At 42.5% G+C, this 24,006-nt stretch overlaps 1 protein-coding gene across 6 annotated transcripts in view; it reads right to left on the minus strand.

Moving 5' to 3' along the window:
* The window catches only part of usp32 (ubiquitin specific peptidase 32), a 67,900-nt gene that overhangs the window by 24,058 nt on the left and 19,836 nt on the right, over window positions 1-24,006 (minus strand). For 5 of the 6 annotated variants that reach the window (XM_085244757.1, XM_085244751.1, XM_085244755.1 and 2 more), the window contains exons 2-12: window positions 23,029-23,156; window positions 14,523-14,628; window positions 12,040-12,158; window positions 9,706-9,865; window positions 2,968-3,099; window positions 2,699-2,806; window positions 2,268-2,383; window positions 978-1,040; window positions 576-659; window positions 411-472; window positions 223-325 (exon numbers count right to left, since the gene is read on the minus strand). In XM_085244757.1, coding sequence (XP_085100883.1) covers window positions 223-325; window positions 411-472; window positions 576-659; window positions 978-1,040; window positions 2,268-2,383; window positions 2,699-2,806; window positions 2,968-3,099; window positions 9,706-9,865; window positions 12,040-12,158; window positions 14,523-14,628; window positions 23,029-23,156 — 1,181 coding nt within the window. Of the gene's footprint in view, window positions 1-222; window positions 326-410; window positions 473-575; window positions 660-977; window positions 1,041-2,267; window positions 2,384-2,698; window positions 2,807-2,967; window positions 3,100-6,089; window positions 7,841-9,705; window positions 9,866-12,039; window positions 12,159-14,522; window positions 14,629-23,028; window positions 23,157-24,006 lie in introns of those variants that run through there. The other variant, XM_085244756.1, reaches the window with a different exon arrangement.

Genomic DNA, 24,006 nt, shown 5'->3' on the forward strand with positions numbered 1-24,006 from the left:
CCCCGTACCCTTAATGACAAGTTGTGACATCTTGGTACATATCAGAGGTGGTTTGACGACCATCAGAACAGGTTCCAGGTGTTAGACAGAGATCAGACTCATTTCTAACGCGCGCTCAATCATTTTGCTCCCGACGCCAGAAACCTGCTCAGCTCAGAAAACAGAAACAGACGTCTGAGGGGAAAAGAGCTCAATAAAAACTCCCGTTAATGCACTACTTACATATTTAACGTAGTCTTTCCACTGCTGCCACCACAGCATCGAGATGAGGAACCAGTTCTGGCCTTGCTGCAGCCCATGTCTGCTCTCCCTCTCTAACCAACCCCTACACACACACACAAAGGAGAAAATCACAAATCGGACCTTTCAACCAAACAATGACTGGACAGGTGGCGAGGACAGGTACGTACCTGATGATTTGCCCCTCCTCCTCTGGAGTAGCAGGCCTGAGCCCCAGGACTATGTGGCACACCTGAACCGAGATAAAGATGAAAATACACGAGGATAACGAATAAATACTCAACTTCAATGTGAACACTGTGTGAGTTTTAAGACTGTAGCATCTGGGTGCTGACCTGAAAAAGCAGGTTCAGGAACTCGTTGGCCAAAGCGCTCTTTACACTCCAGATCTGGTAGTCCTCGAGGGTCAGGTGACCCAGCTGGTGGAGAGTGAAATAGAACCAAGGCGAACATAATCAGGCACGCAACTCTGAAAATAAACACTGCTGTGACACCTTCGAATAGCTGTGGGTAAGATAAGGTGGCTGAGGACTGCGAGGTTATTGTCAGTGAGCAGCCAACACTCACACGGCCGCGTGAAAAGTGTTTGCTTTTTCTGAATGAGAGCAATGATTTCTTTAAAGCTGCAGACGCTTTAAAAGCCTTAAAAATGAATCATGAATACTAATGAGCATTTATGTATTTAGAGGTTTTGCACAGGACTGTGTTCCAACGACGATAACATGGAGCTGTCTTACCTTAGTTGTGTCGTGCATCTTTAGGATGTCTTCTACTATGTCTGACACACTACTCTGCAGCTCCTGCAACAGCAACACAATAGATCAGCATGCAGCAAAACACAGTAAGCGCCTCGTCTTAACCTCCTCCAGATCTGCAGCAGGCCATCACTGAGCTCCCGGACAGTCTGACGCGCAACCTGCTGACACTCGATGCTCTGATGTCTCAGACTTGGATTTAGGTTGGGTGAGCATGGGAGCAGTGGACGGCACCACTTCGTTCATCCTTTGGTACCTGACTGCGCGTTTGCACCACGTGAGGCCGGGCATTGTCGTGCACCAGTAAGAACCCACTACACCAGAGCAGGGTCTGACAGTGGGTCAGTGGAGTTCATGCTGGTACCTGATGGCAGCCAGGGTGCCGTTAACTAGCCTGTAGAGGTCTGTATGTCCCTCTGTGGATATGCCCCCCTACTGAACAAGGTTACATGCAACAATGTTCCCCATGACTCATTCAGACCCTTTTACATCTGTCACATGTGCTCAGGGTGAACCTGCTCTCATCTGTGAAAAACAGAAGGTGCCAGTGATGGACAGTGGTGGACCAGTGGAGGATGATGGGCTCTCAGGCCACCGTCATGAAGTCTGGTTGTTTGGTCAGAGACATTCACACCAGTGCTGGAGGTCATTTTGTAGCTCTGGCGGTGCTTATCCTGTTCCTCTGTGCACAAAGGAGCAGATACCGGTCCTGCTGACGGTTAAGGACCTTCTGGAGTCGTGTCCAGCTCTCCTAGAATAACTGTTGGTCTCCTGGAATCTCCTTCATGTTCTTCAGACTGTGCTGAAGCAAACAGCAATCCTTCTGGCAATGGCAAAATATTGATGTGCCATCCTGGAGGAGTTGAACTACCTGTGCAACCTCTGCAGGGTCCAGGTATCGCCTAATGCTACCAGTAACGCCCCTAGCCAAATGCAAAACTAGTGAAAAAAAACACACGAGGAGGGAGAAATATCGATGCTGATAGTGGAAAAGTTCACAAAGAGAACAAATTTACAGATTTACATTCTATTTATGCTGAATGTGCATATTTGCATACGTCTCTTAAACAGATCAGAAAATATTTTGTTATCAGAAAAAGAAAAACCTCTCTCACTCACAAAACCCTGACTGCTATAATTACCTTCCACAGTTAAAAGAACAGAGCACAGTTCTGTGCATGAGTCAGGTTCCAGTAGGCATAAATATGAAAGTTCACCCTTGATCGCTCTGGAGGGTTGTGTGCGTGTGTGTGACAGTGTGAGTTTACTTACAGGGAGTAAGTCTGTCCGATTGTCCTTCCACACCTCCAGCAAGGCCACCACCATTTCATGAAGCTCATCTCGAGACAGAACCCCATCACGGTCCACATCAAACACTTTAAAGCAAACTGGAAGTGAAAGAGACCAAAAAGACGTTTATGATGTTGATGAAGCACCACGCCGATGCATCGTGCCGTTCAGTGTACGAGCAGGAAATCCGACACGCTGCCACTGCTGCCAGTGCAAATGTAATTTCAAGCACCAGTGGAAGTCCTGATGAGAGCGGTCCATGACTGTACCGACCGATCGGGACTTTCTTTAAGGAAAAAAAAAAGACATTTAAACCCTGGATATCAGCTTCAACTGAGAAACGGGCTTGTTATGGGCAGCGGTGGGACTTGTGTGGGGTGTCTGTGTGGATCTGAATCCACAGTGAGCCTTACATTTCTGTCTCTCAGCAACAGGCCCCCTGCAGCATGCGGAGAGCCCACAAGAGATCTCTTTAAAGTCGATGTGATTGTCCCGATTTTCATCGAAGGCGTGAAACAAGCCTAAAAAACAAGATCAACAACACATAACATTAGGCACGCTTAAAGCAGGTCGTGTTCTCTGCTGAGGTCGCGTATTCAAAGCGAGAACGCCACTTTGGTCTCGTTTCTTCATCATTATTGCAAAGCTATGCAGATATGAAAGTGAGCAAGTATCGTCTTACCTTCACTCAGTGACGCATGAATAGGAGGAGAGACGAGAGGAACGAAGGTTTCCAAGTCAAAGCGGCCGGTCCTGGACTGAGCTTTCAGCAACCAGTAGCGCTTCTCCAAGTCTATAATGTCAGACTCCTCCACTGCAGGAGACGCACAGAGACGGGCAGTCAGATATTTGTCACTGAAGGATCGTACTGCAGGCGAATGTTGCACAGTGACATTTGATTGAGCAGTTTCTCCACACTTTCCAAGAATTAGGAACAGCAAATCAGAAAGTTTTTATGAGACAGGTTTAAAGCCTGTTTGGACTTTCTAAAGTCAACGCATTCATCCAGAGACTGCCAACATATACATAAAGTGAAAACGGGACAAATGCAGAAGAACAAAATAAAACAAAAACTATATTTCTTCCTGAGACTGGCTCCAGGACGTCCGGTGTGCTAACACAACCGGCTGGGCTCCATCCACCGTTTCTGGGGTGTTGGTGTTTCTGCATCACTAAATGGAAGCACGGGACAGATGAGGTGCTGTGGTACAGAACAGCCAAGAACACGAGAGCCAAACGTCGTGTTCTGTTAGTCTGTTGCTGGGAACTCATAAACAGGTGTGTTAGTCTGTACACTGCTGCTCACAGTTGATTAAATCAGCATGCCAAACAAGCTAGCTAGTATCAGCTGATAACTTCACTCCACCCCCTTTTGCTCAAGGTCACTTCAAAATGTCACGTTGGAAGCTGACGGAGCCGTCTGGGTTTTTATTTCAAACAATATTATCCTGGTTACAGTAACAAAACTATGGAACAGCTGCCACGCGGCTACACGGTTACTGTCTGCGGCACTGAGCCACAGAGCCAAAACGAATGTGTAATTTAAAATGGAACAACAAAGAAACAGTTGAAACACCGCAGATCTGAATTTGACCTGATTTCTGTAAATGACCAATCCAGCACCGTTGATGTGAGAATGGAAAGATAAAAGCAAACTGTATTTTAGATCGTCCAGATGAAAGCCGTTTGCAAACATGCACTGCAGACCTGAACGTCTCTTTACATGTGAGGCGCATCAGCATGTCTAATGCAGGCAGATCAGCTGTTAATGCAGCCCAGCGTACATGAAGCATCTGCGTTAATCGTTATCTTTTTCTTTACAGGTTATTAAGCTTAATCGGATATTTTTACTTAAGATGTGTCGGCTAAAACTTCTAAACTTCAAACCTTCTTCTTGCATCTTCATTACTGATGCACATTTTTCTCACGTCATGCAGCTCTAACTGAATTTTATTACTGTACAAACCATGCAAACGGAGAAAAATAACACTGTGTACTGAATCATAAATATGGTGCTTGAGGGCAAAGAGGAAAGAAAACACGGGAGCATGCGATCCATAAGTGATGCTGCTGACAGGTGAGGGAAGAACTTCTGTGGGAGTATGGAGGAGCAACACGACACGAGCGCACTCAGATACTTTATCGTACATCAGCAGAAGAAAGGATCTCCTGGGGAGAACCAGGCTGTCTCCACTGCCTCAGCAGAGCTCGGTCATTATCCTCCACTGAGAAACAGTCGGCCAGCTTCTCCTAGCAGCTCGTTTGGTTATGTTCCCGTCTACGTTCACATCTTCTCCATGAGAACAGTCTAAAAGGATGAAGGTCGTTCTGTTTCCTTTCTGATTTCTTTAAACGGTTTAAATAACTAATACAGAATGAAAGCATTGCAACTGCTGCAAACAAAACAGTGACAAAAAAGTGTGTGAGAAGACACGCTGAACACTAGTTCAGTATTTAAAGCTCTGTGTGTGTTTATGGCTTTAAGCACGTTGCTCAGTGAGACTGAGAAAGAACCAATAAATTGATAATATTGAGCCTATTTCATGTCAGCAATGAAAGCCGGCTAAAACGACGACTTTGTGGTGTCACAACTCTCACTGATTATAACAGAGCGTTTTGTTAATGTTTAAAGACAGGTCAGGATGTTGTTCTTTCAGGTGCAGCCCAGGTGACGTTTAACCATCCGAAAGAAAGAAATACAAAAATTTATTCAAACGTGTCATCGGAAATTTAATACAAGTCCACAAGTACAAATTTAGGATCATATAAACTAATTATTGCTAATTAAGCAATTACATTTGGTGACCACACACACACACACACACACACACACACACAATTATCATCAGTAAACCCAGGGTAGGGTTATGCAATGAGCAATGGGAGAATTTGCCTCTGGTTGTCACAAAGTGATACGGATCAGACCGATATAGCACATGAAGCTCCGCCCGGGGTAACAACCAGCCTCCTCCTTTAACTTTCTAATCTGCAGCTTAAGCTAACTGGATTCAGCAGCTAGTCAGCTAGCCTGTGGCAGGTAGCCAAAATGATAATAGTTGTCAAACGCAGACGTATGAATCAAATGGCCGGCACTTCCTGGTAGAAACTGGACTGTGGATTCTCGGTCAGGTGGGCTGAAAGCTTGTTTTTAGCAGCTACGGGTAACAAACAGGTTGCAGTGATGGGAGGCAGGTGAAGCTGAAGCCCAGACTTCTCTCTGACTCAGAGAAGGTTTTTATAACTCTCTGTAGTAAAGACACGGACGTCGACACAGCTCGACGACCTTTCTCACTTCCTGGTTCAGACATTTAAAGTTAAAGGAAACACTGAATACAAAACGAATGATTTACACCAGGGACTGTACGGAGACTGCATGGAGGAAATGATACAAGCCAGAAATATTACTGAAGGCTCTGATTCAGTCAAATGACGGTCTGACTGCTAATCTATAAAACTCACGAGGCTCACTTTGGATCCACTCCTGCACATCTCCCATCCACCATAGGCTCACTTCTACAAACACTGGCGTAGACTCGAAGACACACAAGAGCCATTCTTTGCTGGATTTAACGTCTTTATAATGATGATGAGCTTCAGTTTAGCAGTCTTCTCTTCTGAGTACGTGCATTAACTTCTACAGAGCCCAAGGACCTGCACTGCTGCTATGCTAGATGTGCTACTCAGATGCTGGTACGCATAAATCTACCAACGAAAAACAAATCCAGGTACTTTTCATTTGAATGACAAAACCGATCTGATGACGGGCCGTTACACGTCATGGCGCCCTGCAGGTCTGATACCCACCCAGAGGTGCTACTCTGTCCGAGTGGCAGCAGAGATACCATACCATTATCCAGGGAACATCCTTACACAGGTGTTGCCACCGCCAGTACGTAGCACAGCAAAACTCCCTGCATCAGCTGCCTGGAAGGTTATTTCCAAGGATTTCTACTCAAATAACTCCAAGATAGCATCCAAGCTAGCATGTTAGCAGCAGATTCACCGTGCTAAGCTCCGCCGCGAGTCACGCTTTATGTTCTCGTTCTGGAAAGAGTCATGAACCAGGGCCGTGTCAGTCACGCTCTCTCTTCATCTCACACTCACAAATACAGATCAAGAGACGCAAAGGTAAGAGGATAAGCTGGTAGCAGCCAGATTAAAGACAACCTCAGCTTCTCTGGACAACACAGCTTCTTTGCAGCCATCTGAACTTAACGGGCTAAATTTACTTCTTGGTCTTGTGAAAACACTGACCTACAGCAAACAACAGAACGTGCTTTTGTTTGACGTGCCAGCAATCACTGCTGTTCGTACGATCGCTCCATCGTTACTCTCACTGTAACTGTGAGACGCAAATGTGGAAAACTGAGCTAAAAGCCACAAACCAATGTGACACACCCACATGCATCTCTCTGTGTTTGTGGAACAATGTGGATCTAAGGTATAATGAGGTCAGGGAATCATGTGGCATGAAGTTGGCTAAGAAATCGTTTTAGAATAAAGTTTTTAAAAAATCTGATTTGTGGAGACGTGTTGACAGAATAAGTGTACTGCTACATCACACACTACTTCTTTTAAAAGACTTTTTGCAAGGATAGACACACTATGACCTGCTTATGTCGAGCTTAGTATGCGAGGACGTCCTCAACACAATAACAGTAACCAATTTTTTTCTTTTCTTTTTTGTCTTAAACTCTGTCGTAGAGTAAAAACTTGCTGTTTCTGAGTGACGTAATCATGTTTTTAGACACACTGTGCTGTAGATCAAACGTCTGGGCTGGTAATAAGGCTTTGTATCTGCAAACCACAGCGTGTTTCTAAAGTGAACTGTAGGGTATGAAAAGGTTTCATTATCAAGCCTTTTTCAGCTCCTTCATTTTACACAAGCAAAGCAAAGTTTCTCTCATCAGGACAATATCTTTAAGGACTCGTGTAACGTCCTGTACTGCACACGCTGCACTATACTACACTTACTGACCCTGAACAGTCTTTCACAAATCAATCAGTAACATCAGGCAGAAATAAAACCACCCATTCAAATACTTTTGTTACATAAGAGCCGGCTGGGACAGAGGTGGCTGTCAGCATGGGAAGACACTCGACAGCATCAACATTCATGTTCTCTGGTTCACACTTTGACAAGAACTCGCGATTCATATGAAGGAGTGATGGAGTCACGAAGCTGGAAGACGACATGAAATAAGAATCGGGGTCAGTGGGTTTAAAAACAGCACGTTTTAAGTGTAACGCTGTCGGAGCTGGAACGCACGCCGGGAGACGTTTGTGGTGTTTCCTGAGACGTTTGCTCTCCAAGACCGAGGACGGAGGTGCAGGAAGAAGAAGATGGAAATGGGAAAATGTCCGTTTCACTCACTACGATATGGCAGAACATCACACAGTGAATCTATCACGTCCCTGAAATATTTCACTTTTAGTCCCTGCTTTTTTATTTAACCTCCCACTGAGATTCAAAACCTCTTTATTAAGGGAGACCTGGCCGAAACAGGCAGCAGCAAGTATCTCACAGTTACAAATATTACACAATTAAACACAGGCAACAACAACAACAACACACACAAACAAAATGTAATTAAAATGACATCAGTCTCATTGAAACAGGTGTGGAAGGATCCTGAGTTTTAATTTTTCAGTGGTTCTGCAGCTCGGTCCAAGCCGGGGGTTCAGTTCGTGCAAACAGAACAGAAAGCAACAAGACGAAGAGAATAACCACCAGCACGTTTCGCTGCTTCGAATTCAGGAACAAATATTTACAAATAATCAAACGTTCTGCGCGACCAATCAGACGGGGCTGCACCTTCACATGCAACAGGCTCCTCCCAGCAGCCTGTGTTTACTGGTATACAGTGTTGGTCAAGTTACTTGAAAAAAGTAATCAGTAACTAATTACTGATTACTTCCCCAAAAAAGTAATCCCGTTACTTTACTGATTACTTATTTTCAAAAGTAATTAATTACTTAGTTACTTTTTAAAAACACGATTTACAACCTGAGTAGGTGATAAAGCGATAGATCTTTCAGCCCAATTCTACTTTTTCTGCATAATCCATCATACAAAATGTAATCAAATGGAAAAGTCTCTTTTTAAAACTTGTTTTATTAGTTTTAATCTTTTAACTTTATGCATCAAGCAAACATTTAATTATCTGCAACATTCTCTGACTGGAAGAAATTAGTTTAACATTTAAACCTATTTTCTGCACATTCCAGCACATAAAATAAAATATTTTTTGTGTTTACACTCAGTCTTTCAAATAGATGCAAGTAAAACACAGCAGAAAATAAATAAAGTCAAAGACTCAGCGGTCCTGTTGCTCTATTTTCACCTGTAAAGCAGGAGTGGGGTAGGCGGAGGTTTACCCTGGTGCAGGTGTGCCGCGGTCAGTGGAAGAATCCGTGAGTTTCTCTGTGAGTTTCCCATTACGTCGTAGCTACTCGGTGCTTGTTGGAAGTTTAGGGGTTTTTTCGCTGTAAAAAGAAGTTTTCTTCCCACGCACAGCGGACACTAATGTTTTTGTCACTTTTTATGGAATCAAACTCAAAGTAAGGTCAGTACTTCCACGCTTTAAACGCTGCACGCTCATACTCTCTCTGCACTCGATATATGATCCAGTGTTGATCTGCACACAGCTGTTGCCACTAACGTCGCACTCGCTTACGTCACTGTCGTGAGACATTCTCGCAAAAAATCACGGTTTTAGTAACGCAGTAACGCAGCGTTACTACGGGAAAGTAACGATAATCTAATTACCGTTTTTGCAATAGTAATCCCTTACTTTACTCGTTACTTGAAAAAAGTAATCAGATTACAGTAGCGCGTTACTTGTAACGCGTTACTGCCCATCTCTGCTGGTATATGTCATCACCTTCTAGCAAGAAACCTCCACATCTTGGCAGCAGCTGCTGCTCGTATTAATGCAAACTTTATACCAACTTGTGGTTCCTGGTAGCATCAGGAACACCATCAGCACAAACTGCATTCCCACCACTCAGAAGAGTCTGATGCTCTCCTTTTCCCCTTACAAACACTACTCTTCAAACCAGCTCTAACCTGCTGAAGTTTTATTTTTTTTAATTGTTTTATTTATTAATCCTCCCCTCCGCTTTAACAAGCTACAAGCCATCAATTTTCTTGGAGCAGTTTCACATTAAAAGCTTTCTAAGTTATTCTCTGTGGAGCAACATTGGTTAGTAAGGCCTTGTGCATTGCAGAGTTTGGCCAGGCAGGTCAGAATTTCTTGTAGTGACTAAAAATGCTGAATAATTATCCAGACTGATTCCAATCCAAAGTCCATCTAAAACAAACCAGGTATCAAATGAACACCTGAGCGTCTCAAGTGTGAAGTAAACACATAACATTCAGGCGCACTGCTGCAGGACGCTGTTTTAGGGGTGGCCTTACGGTGTGTGACGCCCGCTAGGGTCTGGTAGAACGTGGGCGTGTCGCTGTCATCCGTCAGCGTGACACACACTCCTCCCGACAGCAGCCATCTGGACAAAGTGAAGGCTTCCTTGTCCTGCAGGAGCCAGTTCCTGAAGCGATCGTAGTTGACCTTGTCTCCCTGCACAAACAGAAAGGCAAAATGAATCTGCTGTCGCCAAAACACCCGATCGCCAGCCGTGTGCCGAGTCCATCCTCGTTTGGCTATTTAATGAGGAAAGGCTTTGGCCCGTCGCTACGGACTCATTAGCTATCGTTATTCATCAGTCAAAGTGTTTTGGGGTTTAGGGCTTTTAAATTTAAACTAACAAATTACACAAAGTCTGACAAATCGAATCATTCGGTCGTGATGAGAAGCACCGACTTCTGCTTCTTGAACGTCTTTTTCCCCCAACAGAAGTTTACTGACATTTTAAAGAAGTCAGCTCATCAAAATGAGTGACAAGTGCCGGGGCAGGACTGCAGAAAGTAGCCAAGGACGAGGGCGCAAACATAGATAAGGGAAATGCACTTTGCTTCACATCAAGGTGGAAGCTCTATTCAGTTGACAGATGTCAGTTTCACGCTGCAAACATCAAACAGAGAACGACAGACGAGGCTCTAATATAAGAAACCTGATGAATCGTAACGATCCCCGATGAATGCAAATGTTCCCTCGTGCACAAACTTAGAGCTACTGTAGGAACGGCCTCGTGCACACCTGGACTACCAGTGGCCGAGGCAGCAGGTAATGCAGCCACCCCTTTAAAACCAAAGTGACACTTAAACATGTTATATGTCACAATGGCTTTGCTAAGGCCTGAACTCTGTATGTGTGCTTCAGTCAGCGAGATGATTGGCACCACAAACACAAGCTGGTCAAAATAGAGCGAGCCGAGCTGCAACACCTCCCTCTAGAAGGACTTGACTTAGATTATTTTGATACTTCAGCGATAAATAATGTTAACAGCTGCACATAAACTGTGCAACCACATTACGTACATGTGTGTGGACGTTAGCCTACATGCTGGTGCTAGCACTGCTAATGATAGCTCCAATAAACTCATTGTGAAATCATTGAGTGATATTTATTGTGCTCCAAGAAGGCTCTTAAATACACGTGCACTATTTTCAGTTGAACCTTAGGTTTGCCTTCTTTTGATGTTTTAAAACTCTTTACAGCAGCGGTCGCCGCAGACCGGTTTATGTCCAACAATATTTTCACGGACCGGCCTTAAAGGTGTGGCGGATAAATACAACAAAATAAAACCAGTGCCGGTGTCGTGCCAAAGGAGGTATCCCCGACAATGTTTCCCCTGTGCTGGGAGCACGCAGGAAGTACTGATGTTTTCATTTTGTGAAAAAGTGAAAAATTAGTATCGTTACATTACCATTCAGTTTGAGGGTTACTACAGAAAATTATATATTTATTGCTCAGATGGGATTATTTTAACAAACCATTAACATTTTGGCTGATAACTATTTTTATTCTCCTGTAACTTTACTATATAAAGAGCTAAATCCTCCAAAGTTTCAGGAGTAATGCGTCATAATAAGAAGTGTTTGTGAACTAAAAATCAGCAATGTGGGAGACCGTTTGTCCGTGATTTGGACAGTCCAGCTTGTGCTCCTGACGCAGGGGAAACAAATTCTGTCGGGGGTACCAAGTTTGGCACGACACCGGCACCAAACAAAAAGGAAGATTTATTCATAACACACAGGAAAAGACGCAGGGAAACCAAGTTAATGATAAAAACGATAAAAGAATAACGCTGAAAGCCGATAAAAACCCTGAAAACCATGAATTCCCCCCCCGGAGCCTCAACTCTTGTGGCCCAGTACCAAACGACTTTTTTGTTTCTCCTGCACACAAACAATATCCCGACTCTGTTTAACCCACAAATAAGCATCTAAACAAATGAAACAATCAGTCTTGGACATGGATTTGGTTAGTGGTGATTTCAGAAGTGAACATGTAATTGCAGAAGGATAATAATGGACATAAACATCATCAGGGGAAAATGCAACACCTGAGTATTAGACTTTATTGTGTTGTGTCTCTAGAGATGTTTGCATGCTTTCAGGTGGTATTTTAATAACCAGCACAATGACTCGCTGATAAGCCAAACTTTGTATTATCACAGCGAGGAGGCTCCCTGTGCGCTCCTAGTAACAATGGCTCTTTTATAAGCATGTGACTGAAACCTCTGCAACGATCAAGCGCTCTGCGATAGAAGCTGAGGAGTCATTAGTCTGCAGCTCACTTGCATGAGTTAACAGATTAATGCTGTGCAGTCTTTTGCAGCGTTTGCTCACCTCGCCGAAGGACTCCTTCAGGGATGCCGGGACTTCTCCATCCAGGACCTGCAGAACTGCTTCTATATCTTCCCTGGCAGCATATCCCCCCAGATCACTGGCAAACAGGCTGAAGAGGTCTGTGCACACAAACACACGAAGAAAAAAGCTCAGCTTTATCACAGGAACGCAGGCGTCCAGCACACAGCAGCAATGAGCTGATAAAAGTCTCAATGTCAATAATGTCCTGATGGATTTGAATGCCTGCGACATGTGAGATACGACTACCAGAATGAGCCTGAGGAAGAGGAGACGAACCAAAAGCATGAAAAACAAAAAGAAACGAAACATTTCAATCACTGTGGTCTCAAAACAGTCGCTCCTTCAGCTTGTAGCCTATCCTACAAAGAAATCAACCAGATGTCTCACACAGTTCTGAGAGTTTCCGGCCCATGTGTGCTTGGACAGTTAAGGTGAGCGAGCTTTTCTGAAGCTGTATATGTAGAAATACCTTCTAAAAATGATGTTTTGCAGTAAAACAGAACCACTCACCAGCTGTCATCCGTCCACTGACAAGTTCGACATTTCAATGTTTTGTTCCCAGATTAAATTCAAGTGTTTCGCTGCAGTTCCGACTTCGCTGACTCGCTTTTTCATAGTTTTCAGTGAGCGACTCGCCACCCTGTCGGGCAAAACATCGCTCCATCATGACGGTCAGCAGTGGACGGTCAGTAGTACTGCAAGACTAAAGTTTTGTTTTTATCTCGAGCCAAGACTACGTTCATCTCTTCATGGAGGGGAGACAAAGATATGAAGAGAAACCGTGATTTTTGGGGACTTGTGACCTGCTGGATGGGTAAATAACACCACCGTGTGGGAGGCGAAGAACAAGAAACTTCACCGTTAAAGCAAAGATAACTGCTACAGCTAGCTTCAAGTACCACGTGTAAATCTAACATTTGGTTGACTTGGACATTTACAGTGTCGGGCCAGGAAGTATGAGGAGCATTCATTTGTCACGTGTCAGAGTATTTGTCCGGTGTCGGCTAAACCATTCCTACAGTTTCACTGAGCCGCCACTGACAGCCTGGTTGCCGTGGAGATTGATTTGGCCTGTAAGGCGGGGTAGGTGTAGGTGTGTTCACAGGTTGGTGCCATATGCCACGCCCTTCTGGAAGCTGGTGCTGTGCCAAGTTAAATCTGAAGACGTTTAGAGGACAGCTGGAGGACCGCAGTACTGTTTTGTCTTCCAGGTGGACGTGTCCCAGTAGTGATGTGACAACTATGAACACTGCATCTTTTCTCTTTGATCACAGTGTATGTATATATGCATGTACCCCATCTCCTCCTTAACGAGTGCGTCGACGAATGTCATCACACATACAGTAACTATTAACATTTAAAAGATTTTTAAGAAAAACTTTTATTATAAAGCCCCAAATCTGTTTCGTTTATGTTAATTTCATCATTCGTTTGTTTTGTCACGTTCAACATATGTTGCCTATACATAACTCGACGGATGCCAACATCCGTATCCGGGATGGATTTTGTTCCAAGTAACACTTAGCATGGAACAAAGAATGGAGACAGATATTATAAAGGACTAAACCGCAGGTTAAAATGAGTGATTGCTAGTTTCTTAAAGTTTACAGATATAAAATAGATAGTGGGGAAAAAATATCTGTGGAACGAGTCGTCTCATTATTTGTTTTATTAGCTTCTAAAATACAACAAAGAACAGTTTGATGACCTCAACAGAAATCTACATAATTGTTCATCTTTCAGTATGAAAGCAAACATCCAAGACAGCACTGGACGAGGCTTAGGATAAATGTCCGAGTCAAAGCCCAGAGGGAAATTTCACCAAGTAATCGTGGAACAAATCCAGGAGTCTGTCGGGCCTTTACACGGCTGAGATACTGAGAAGTGTTCACAAGGGTCAGCTGCTAATTAGTTCTTCACATTTTTAAACAGTACCTTCAAAACACGAGGCCTGTTAATACCTGTGCCAGAGCTCAGCCTCAGAAACAGCATTTAGTTCAGCTAAAGCTAGCTCGAACCAGCCTGATGCTGATTATTTGGTGGTGGAGATATTACCGAGTGCAACTCGCTATGAAAAGAGGTAGAGTGAAAGCACTTAAAGGTAAATATATGACAGGAAATACAGCCTCCGGATGTTTAACCATGACACCCCGTCTACATGCAAAGGGGGTTCGTTTTAGCAATTTAGAAATACTTTAACAAATGACTTTTCATAGTAGGTAATGATGTAATAAATTACTTTAATGACAGTAAGTATGTTTATCCAACTGTGGCAGTAGCCATGGCAACCCCTGATCACTCCTTGACTATAACTAAACTGCATTAGCTTAAAGCTTACATTATATCTCATAAAAAACAAATTTTAAAACGACTTTTATTCTGTTTTTTGTTTTGTTTTTTTTAAAGCGAGACAAGAGAGAGGGAAATGAAATCAACATCTCATGGCCTAAACAGATACTTACACTTTGCCTTCTCCTCATCACGTCCTCTGGTCAGAAGCACCAAACCCACGATCAGATTGTTAAAGTGCAGCCCTTTGGCAGAGCCTCCAAACGAGGTGTAGATCACCTAAAACACACACATAATCGTAACGTTAAACACGAGCTGCTCCACCTCCTGTAACACGATCGAGACGTCAGCCCATCCAAACACCACAGTGACAAAAGCTGCCAATGTGTGAGCAAAGAAGAGTTTTGACCAACGTCATCAGGTTTCACCGACAACTGAGAAAAAAAACAAAACCATTTGAAGTTTGTCGTTCAAAAATATAACAAATGTAACATTTAACATAACAGCTTGGATGCAGTAATGTTGGTGACTCTGGAATACTGCAAGACCTACAGTACGATGTCAGTAAAAGGAAAGCTGACAGGAGGAAAGTACTTCCTGTGCTGGACTTACAATTCATTTTCAGTTCAGTTTCTCAGAAGCAGCCCTGGACTAGTTTCTGTGGAACTGTGAGAGAAAATCACCCAAAACAAAAATAGAGAAATGTGCTCCTCATCTTTAAAACTATATCAGCTCGTGTTACGGAGGCGCTGCTGTCATTAAGCTAAAGGACACGCTGATGGCCTGCATAACATGACTCTGCAGTCAGAAGCTGATGAAGCATGTCCATGCCAGCAGGTCACACAGAGTACAGAAGCTTTATTTGTGGCTTTTAAAAACACGGAAGTCACACTGTGTCATACGATGCAAATTCCTAAATCCAACACTTTCACCGTCATCTGCCGCCCCTTCATCACACACTGCTGCTTAGAGTCCCCGAGAGCAGCCATTTGGCTTTCTACCTGGTAGGCTTTTAGCTAAGCTTTAGCTTCAGCCAAGTGGAAGCTACATTGGCTAGTCATTCATATGTAAATTAGGTTGTTACCTGAGAATTCTGGAGGGCAGTGGGGGTGTGTGAATGATTGCTGATTTCTAACTGCCAACTGCCTCTTTGTTTGTCGGGGGGGGGCTGCTAAAAGCGGTGAACTTCCTTTTGTGTTCGTCTTGATGCATTCTCAATCATCCAGGAAAATAAATCTCCAAAAGTCACCAACTTGGAGTGTTTCAGTTTGCCATCTTAGGGAGAAATCAACACACATGGGTGTATGTCCTTTGTTGCTGAGATTTATTGATAAAAACAGTACAAAAAACTAGGGCTGAACGATTATGGAAAATAATCTAATTGCGATTTTTTGCCCCAATATTGCGATGCGATATGCGATTATTTTTTAAGGTCTTTGTCTTCTGTATTATTAAACAAAGACAAGCAATACATCATATAGTATGGCCAATACTATATTACATTAATTTTAAACTGTTCTTTCCTGGAAGACAGACCTCTGTTATGATGACATGAGGTGATGGATGAATTGATGACTGACATTTTTATTTTACTTCTTCAATCACAACAGTATATTTGAACATACACAATAGTTTATTTTTAGCTTACAAACATCTGAGCATAAAGTGCTGACAAGGAACCCTGGTGTAAACATTAAAATGAAAGTCAGTACAATGTGCAGATTGCAGAAATATACATAAAAAAAATCAGTGGCTTTACCACACTCAGTTTTTCGACATCTGTGAACTACTAGACAGTCATTCAATTAAAAAATAATATTAAATAAATAAAACTAATAAATAAAAAATACACACATCTTACTGATCTCTGCAGTCAGTAACATTACACATAAAGTGCAAACATAATAGCAATTGTATAAACACACACACAAACACGCCTTTAAAGTTTAAAGGCGTGAAATTGGACGGTCTAGTTCTGATTAGCGTCACCGCTGTCTCGGTGGAGTTTAATAAACTCGGCCGTCTGCTTCTTGCTATCTAAAATATAACCAGACACTGGCGTAAATTCTCGACTGTCTCATACTTCTGTTTAATAAGTTTTCTGTTTGACGTTTAGTCAGCTGTGTGAAAACCAAGGAGGAACCCACCCGGGGGATTAATAAAGTTTTATTTTATCTAATCTAATAACTTTAATCTCAGCCAAACCGATTTACTCACGAACAAACAAAACACTGAAAAAAAGCCCAACAATAACATTTTTAGGTTGTCTAAGTGACTTATATATCACGTTTAACCCGAGCAGCGAAACTCCGCGGTGATCTGAAAATGATGTGCCGGGAGTTGTGCCGTTCTCGGCCGCATCAGTAACCCTCGAGGTCCCGGCTAGCTGTCGAGCTGGTGGGTAGCAGACGCCTCTGAAAACGTCGAAGCACTTTTGCAAATATGGGATATCTTGATAAACCGAGCAGATATTTGATGTTTACACAGCTACTTTCTCGCCTGAAAATATGTTAAAAGTTTATTTTGTGACCCAGAAAGATTAGTATGAGTAATTTTAAAACTTAGTAGCGGCCGCCATTGTTGGAAACTGGAGTTTGGCTGGGCCGCGCTATGAATTCTGGGATATGGTAGTAATTTGGACAGCCTTCGGCGCGTCGCTGTGACGTAATCGGTCTACAAATGCGGCCTCAGGAGGATGCAGCCCATGAATTTGGACATGTCCAGAGTATAATCGCAGCCTTTGCGGTTAGAAAATTGCACTTGATCATGTCGCGATATTATCGCAAATGCGATATATCGTTCAGCCCTACAAAAAACCAACCATTTGTACACATATTTACAAATAATAATAAAAAGTGAGTGAGTACACTTCAACATTTTCAGCAATCACTCACAATCCTGGCACTGCCGTGGTATCTGTAGTCTGCATTTACCACATGTGTATCTGTAGCAGTGAACACATCGCACAGTGGCATGATTGTTCTTGCATTTGTGTTTGACCTGACACGTGGCTCTTTTTCCAGGACTAGGTGTGGAGGGTTGTGTCCGAAGCAACTGTTCTTTTCTTGCCTTCTTCCCAGCTACATGAGAGTGAGCCAACTCTCCTGCAAGCTCCACCAGGAAGTCCACCCGTCTTTCCTGCGTCCCGGTGCATGCTTGATACAGCACATGTGCATTCAGTGCTGCCATGTCAATCATAATTATCAAAGACCAGTGGTCTGATTGATACCACAATGGACCACTGATCAATGGTCCACTGGACCACTGATCAGACCACTGGTCAGCAAACCTGGGAAACCCACAGATAATAGTCGACGCGTCGTTTGAAGCTTTGTAAGATCACAAAAGACGCAGGAATAATAGTAGGATTTAAGAGTGTAATAACGGACTGAAACAGAAGATGGCAGCACTGCATGTACGAGGATGCCAGCTGCCGTTAAACCCCGACGAAGAAGAAGCTGTGTCCCAGAATTCATAGCGCGGCCCAGCTTAGTTTCCAACAATGGCGGCAGCTAGTTAGTTTTACTATTACTCTTATTATTCTTTCTGGGTCACAAAATAAACGTTTAACATATTTTCAGGCGAGAATGTAGCTGTGTGAACCTCAAATATCTGCTCAGTTTATCAGGACACCGCATATTTTCAAAAGCGCTCCGACGTTTTCGGAGACGTCTGTTACCCACTAGCTCGATAGCGAGCCGGGGGCTAGGCTCACTAGAGCCGTGAGAACACCGGACTCCCGGCAAATCGTTTTCAAACCCACCGCCGTCTTTCGCTACTCAGGTTAAACATGATATATGAGTCACTTAGATAACTTAAAAATGTTATTGTTTGGCTTTTTTTGTTTTATTTGTTCCTGAGTAAATCGGTTTGGCTGAGATTAAAGTTATAGTTTTTACACAGCTGAATAAACGTCAAGCAGACAGCTGATTATCAGAAGTGTGAGATGCTCCAGAATATACTCCGATGTCCTGTTATATTTTAGAAAGCAAGGAGTTTATTAAACTTCACCGAAACAATCTGCAAATTTCATTAAAATTTAATAAACTATCTTTTTGTCTTTATTTTTAGTTAGCACATACCTTAAACACTTAACCATCTTCTTCATTTAAACCTGCATTTATTTATTTATATTAAAAAGTGACAGAAACTAAAAATACTGATGCATTCACTGATCCATGTATAAACTGTAAGTCAGGTTTGTATTCACTGCCATCCCGACTGCCAAAAACCTGCAAATAGTATTTATTGAATACACACACGCACAAAAAAAAATCTCAGTGGCTTTATGAAGAGAAACGTGATCAATTTCAGTAAACGCACATTTGTGGGAAAACAAAATTAAAGGGGAAGTCCGCCGATCTACATGCAAAAGGTCAACCGTCACAGAAAGCACATTTCACCTGTGAGAGACAGCGTGTCTTTAGTGTTTCTCAGGAACATTGGTCAAGTCATAATTCTGACGATGTGACGAGTCCACGAACAACGACAAACTGGACAAAATGTGTTTAAGTTGGACAAAGAGTAGAGCTGATGAAGACACACAGGTCGGAGTGTTTTTGGAGCTTAACTCAAACTATGAAACGGAGAATTCGTGTCCACGAAGCTCAGAGCCAAGTTGAGTCGTCAGGTTGCAGAGGAAACCTCTACAAGAGCAGATTAGTTCTTTATTCTTTTTAAAGCTGTAAATATTTTGTTACTGTTACTCTTTAAATATCACTACACGCATATAGTTTCATACATGAAACTGACTGTGGAGTCCCCAGAGACTGTGGGGAAGTCCTCGACGCAGCCAACTAAAGCACGCTTCTTAACTCGTCTGTCTCTCCTCCCACTCCCACTCCCACCTCCCAAACAGTGATCGGCTCAAACCTTGTTGTTATATTACATGTGGAAGGTGTAATGGTATTTGTGTTCATCCTGAAGCATTTGGTAGTTCACCATGAGACCTTCTTGCTACAGCACACTGTGAGCAACAATAACTCCTTGTACTTATACATTAACTATCAGGATTTATCAGCATATGTGTGCCTGAGGAACAAAATACCAGTTAATAACTGTTCATCCTACTGAGATAACACTGAGTGAAAACAAACAAAAAACAAAACATCAAGCCAACATGCAATTTATCCAGTACATAAAATCTCTGGATACTTGGCCACGAATGATCGTCAGCACCGTCATTATTAGGGCTGGGTTTTGATTATCGATTTATCGATTAAAATCGTGATATCGATTCATTAAAATCCTGAATCGATTTTTTAATATAAATTTATTTTGCCCGAAACGCCACAATCTCAGGTGAAACCTCACAAAATTTCAACAACCGCCAAACAGCTAAATAGTAAATGAGAGCAGGAACACGGATTCTGCACAAAGACGTAAACACACAGCGCCGACGGATCAGAATCAGTGAGATGTGACTTTCTCACCGACAGCACGGACACGGTCGGGGCTGAAAGCCGACAGCTCGCTGACTCTGATCTGTCGGTGGGTCCGCGCTTTGTGTTTACGCCGTTTTTGCGCTGATTCTGAAGCTGTTAGTTTGATCTCTCTCCAAACAATATTGACTGAACCAGCAGCAAAAGAAGATCCAAACTACGCTTCACATAAACATCATCATGGATTCTCTGACTTTTACTGTTTTGCTTCCACCAGGATGCACAGCTCTCTCGCTCTCTCTCTGTACTTCAACAACAGTTTCCCGTCTAAAAATCTGTTTTCTGCATTATTCACTTGCTTGTTACGCACAAGTCTACCGTTGTTTACAGCGCTGTCGGCCGATGTTTTTTTTTTTTTCTTTTACTTACTTCTGAAAAGAAAACCTCATTTCTGCTGTTCAACAGGCTTCTGAACAAATGTAAACTTTTTAAAAGTATACAAAATACAAAACGCCGTGTCTCTAATAAAACTGCTGTAACGTCAGAGGTGATGTTCATATGCTGGTTAATGATTTTCGTTCATTTTTGATCTACTGCAGAATATTTTTATAAAATCCCAGAACAGGAAAATCACCTTCATGTTTTTCTGTTTTATCTTCAGCGACTTTGACACAAAGGCCTCTGCTGTGATGCTCACACCTTTGATAAAGTCTGGAAAGTGTCAGCTTCCTTTTTATAGATACAAAAATATGTAAATGTACTGATCAGAATTATAATATTTCTGACTGTCTGAGGCAAAATTTCCCAGATTTAAATCGAATTGAATCGAATCAAATTGAATCGAATCGAATCGGGATCTTGTGAATCGGAATCGAATCGATTCTAGAAATCAGTGACGATACTCAGCCCTAGTCATTATACACTTATGATAAAACACCAGATAAACCTCTGAGCACTGAACAGTGCGTGTTCCTTGACTGACTGATTGGGTCGGGCTTTCTTTGAACTACCAGACTGTGCAGTAGCCACGGCTATATTTGAAGACACCAGCAGCAACCTTACATCTGGACTGCTGTCACCGCAGTAACTGCTGCCATGGTGACAAAGGAGAAGAAGGAGGGAGATGACACGTGCTGTAGTGAAGACATGCAAGCCGTGTGTTTAATAAGCAGCAGATGGAGTGGGGGGTGCGCGATGACTAACACTGGCCTTACTAATGCACTGAGGAGACAAGGTAGGTGTTGTTATTGTATGCTCAAGAAACTGGCAGAGCAGCGAGCCTTAACTGAATCATGCACGTTTTTGTTTGCCATTGTAGTGTTTTCCACAAATGTACAGCGTATGCATAGCAGATATGCACAATCCAGCCACAACACGTGGTTACATTTTTATGAAGCAACTGAAGCTACAGAAGAAAGCAGTGGGACACGACAGAGGAAAGCCCACGTTTGGACTGAGATAACCATTTGCTGTCACCTCGCAACTAAGACTGCAGAGGACAGCAGGGGACATGTGCTCTTGAACAGTTAGAGCGGCATGATTTATGATATAATGTGAGGAAAATGCATTCCTATTACACAAGCAAACTGATTTTAAACGATTGTGAACTTTAAATGGTTGTGCCCACACAACGTGCATGACACGGCACAAAAAACACAGGAGAAGAAAAAGTGACAGGCAGGTGTGAATTATGTCAGAGCACCTTTATCAGTAGTTCATGTTAGGATCGTCACTCCATCGTAAAGTCGAAATGCATACAGAGCAAGGACAACAAACTTCAATCAAAACCTCGTTTTTCTTTTTTTCTTCATTACATAAACAATCATGTGCAGAGCGGTGAGGGTAGGTGTGTTTGAGCAAAGCAGACAAGACTAAAGAAACCCTGTCGTCAGAACATTAGGATGCTCCCATGTGTCTGACTGGACTCTAACTCCCTTAAATGCCCCAAACAATGAAGCAGGATCTGTAATTTGGGCCATATTTGCACACACGCTATTCAAAACCTAACATTGGTAAAAGAAAGAAATACAAAAAAGAAATCTTCATTCAACTTTCAAGTAATCCAAATCAAACTAAACTCTGGAAATTCTATTATTTCTGTTTAATACAGACACATTTAAAATGATTCAGGCCGCCCTCTACCTGTCATTTCCCTGGAGCAGTTTTATAATTCAGGTTATTCTGAATGAACAGCCTGACATCTACCAATTTAAACTTTGTCATACAAAAAGCCCATAAACCAAAATAATTAAAAGGAATGAACAAAGGAATTAGTAGCTCATTTCAAGAGCAAGACCAGGTTGCTGTCAACACAAAGCGATCAGTAGCCCAATAAAAACCAAACCAAACCCGAATTAAATAATTAAATATCCATCCATCTGTATAATTGAGCCGTTTGTACATATTAGCGCTATTTCTTACATTTGTAAACTCTCTGACATGTTGCATTATTTAAACAGTTTAGTCTGTTACTGTCTTGTTGGTTACTGTCAACTGTAACCCACAGAATTTAGTCAGGGATTAATAAAGCATTCTGATTCTGTCCTCTCTATATCTATATGTATAGAGAGAAAGATAAACTGCCCATTCTTCGATGACTATTACACTTTGAGTCTTTACATTTCATTTCAGTCTATATTCCTCCAGAGTATTTTTAAATCTGTCAACTTCACCAGAAGAAGAAGAAGAGCAGGTTTCAAATGTGTAACATGAGAATGACAAGTCGTAAAAAGTGACAGGAGGAAGCTCTGTCAGATGGGGATGTGTGAGGGAAACTGTAGTCAGACTATATTATACGTATATCGTCATACTGTTGCATATACACCAGCTGTATATATCAAGTCTAGGTCTGTGTTGATTACTTTAATGATTCAGTTACTTCAAAGAAAAACAGACTCTCCTCTGTATCTGCACGAAGAGTCTCCTTTAAGCAGCTATAAATAAACTGGAAACAACGTTGCTATTCTATATTTATTCCCCTGCAGAACTTTGGCTGTTCTTTAGCCTCGAACATCAGACTGATGCTTTTCAACAGGAAACACAGAGCTATAAAATGGTAATGATACCTTTTTATTGGATCAATAAGTCTTTCAGTGGAATGCAAGGCTGAGCCTAATGTGAGGTGAAATGGCCCCTCACTACAACTAAAATCTCTAGCTTGTACTTACAATAAAATCCTTCATACAAAGCTCGTTGGTCACACTGCTAAGGCATAACCGAACTGATTTTGTTGGCTTCCTGGAAACTGCCGCCACCGTTACCCACTCAGAATACGTGGTGTGACATCATTGTGGCTTACCTCTGCGACTTTAGGGGGAACTCCATCTCCCAGCACTTCCCTGTAGAAACACTGCTGGGTCATGTAATAGGAGAGGCCACTGGTTCTTTTGAAGGCATCTTTCAGCCGCTTCAGTTCCACATCAGTGACTACAGAGAGACAAACAGAGATGGGATTACATCAACAGAGACGGAGAGCTGATCTGCAGTTGTTTGTGAAGTCATGCTACAAGTCTGCAAGAGAAAAACAGAATCTACGAAAGATAAACAGTAAAGAAACAAGCAATGGCTACAACAGTTTAAAAACTGTATTAGGACCAAGGTCTGGATGGTCCTGAAATACGTCTTTAATGTTTTTAAATGTCATTGTTTGAAGCTCTGAGGACTAGACGCCAGATTTCTTTCACCTTCACTTCACTAGGACTGCAGCACAACTGTTGGCAGCAACACAGAAAGAATGACTTCCATCCAATTACAGTAAACAGAGGAAGCGCTTTTAATGCAACGGTTAAAATGATCTTCTAACAGAAGCGCCTGAAAAAGAAGTTTAACGGTGTCATGTCGTTAATCCATAGATTAACTCTGGAACAGTTGGTAAAAATGACAAAGCTGCTTACACATGTAGTAGTAACTGTGGCGCTGTAGCGAACAATGTCACCGACTATACACAGCGGTGACAGCAAACTGCTGACTAACGGCTGAAAAGGATCCTGTTTACAGCTTCCATGACCACATTGTAGCTAAATGATCAACAAGATACCAGTAGGTGCCGCTCATCTGATAGGCAAGGGGTCAGCGTGCAGTAAAACGGAATCATTAACTGTTGACTTATCAGCTTTCAGCAGCCAATCACAGTTCAACAGGGATAAGCTGCAGTAAATTAGCAAATACAAATGTAGGTACATTAGTTAGAAATTGAGGGCACTTTAAAGACTCCATATGAAAAGCTGGTAGTGCTGGGGTTGGAGCCACAGCAGCATGACAGAACTGCTCGACTGGT

The sequence above is a fragment of the Mchenga conophoros genome, linkage group LG14, assembly GCF_057382185.1.
Source record: "Mchenga conophoros isolate Kocher_MC1m ecotype Shallow Benthic linkage group LG14, M_conophoros_male_GT1.1, whole genome shotgun sequence".
Lineage (NCBI taxonomy): Eukaryota > Metazoa > Chordata > Actinopteri > Cichliformes > Cichlidae > Mchenga > Mchenga conophoros.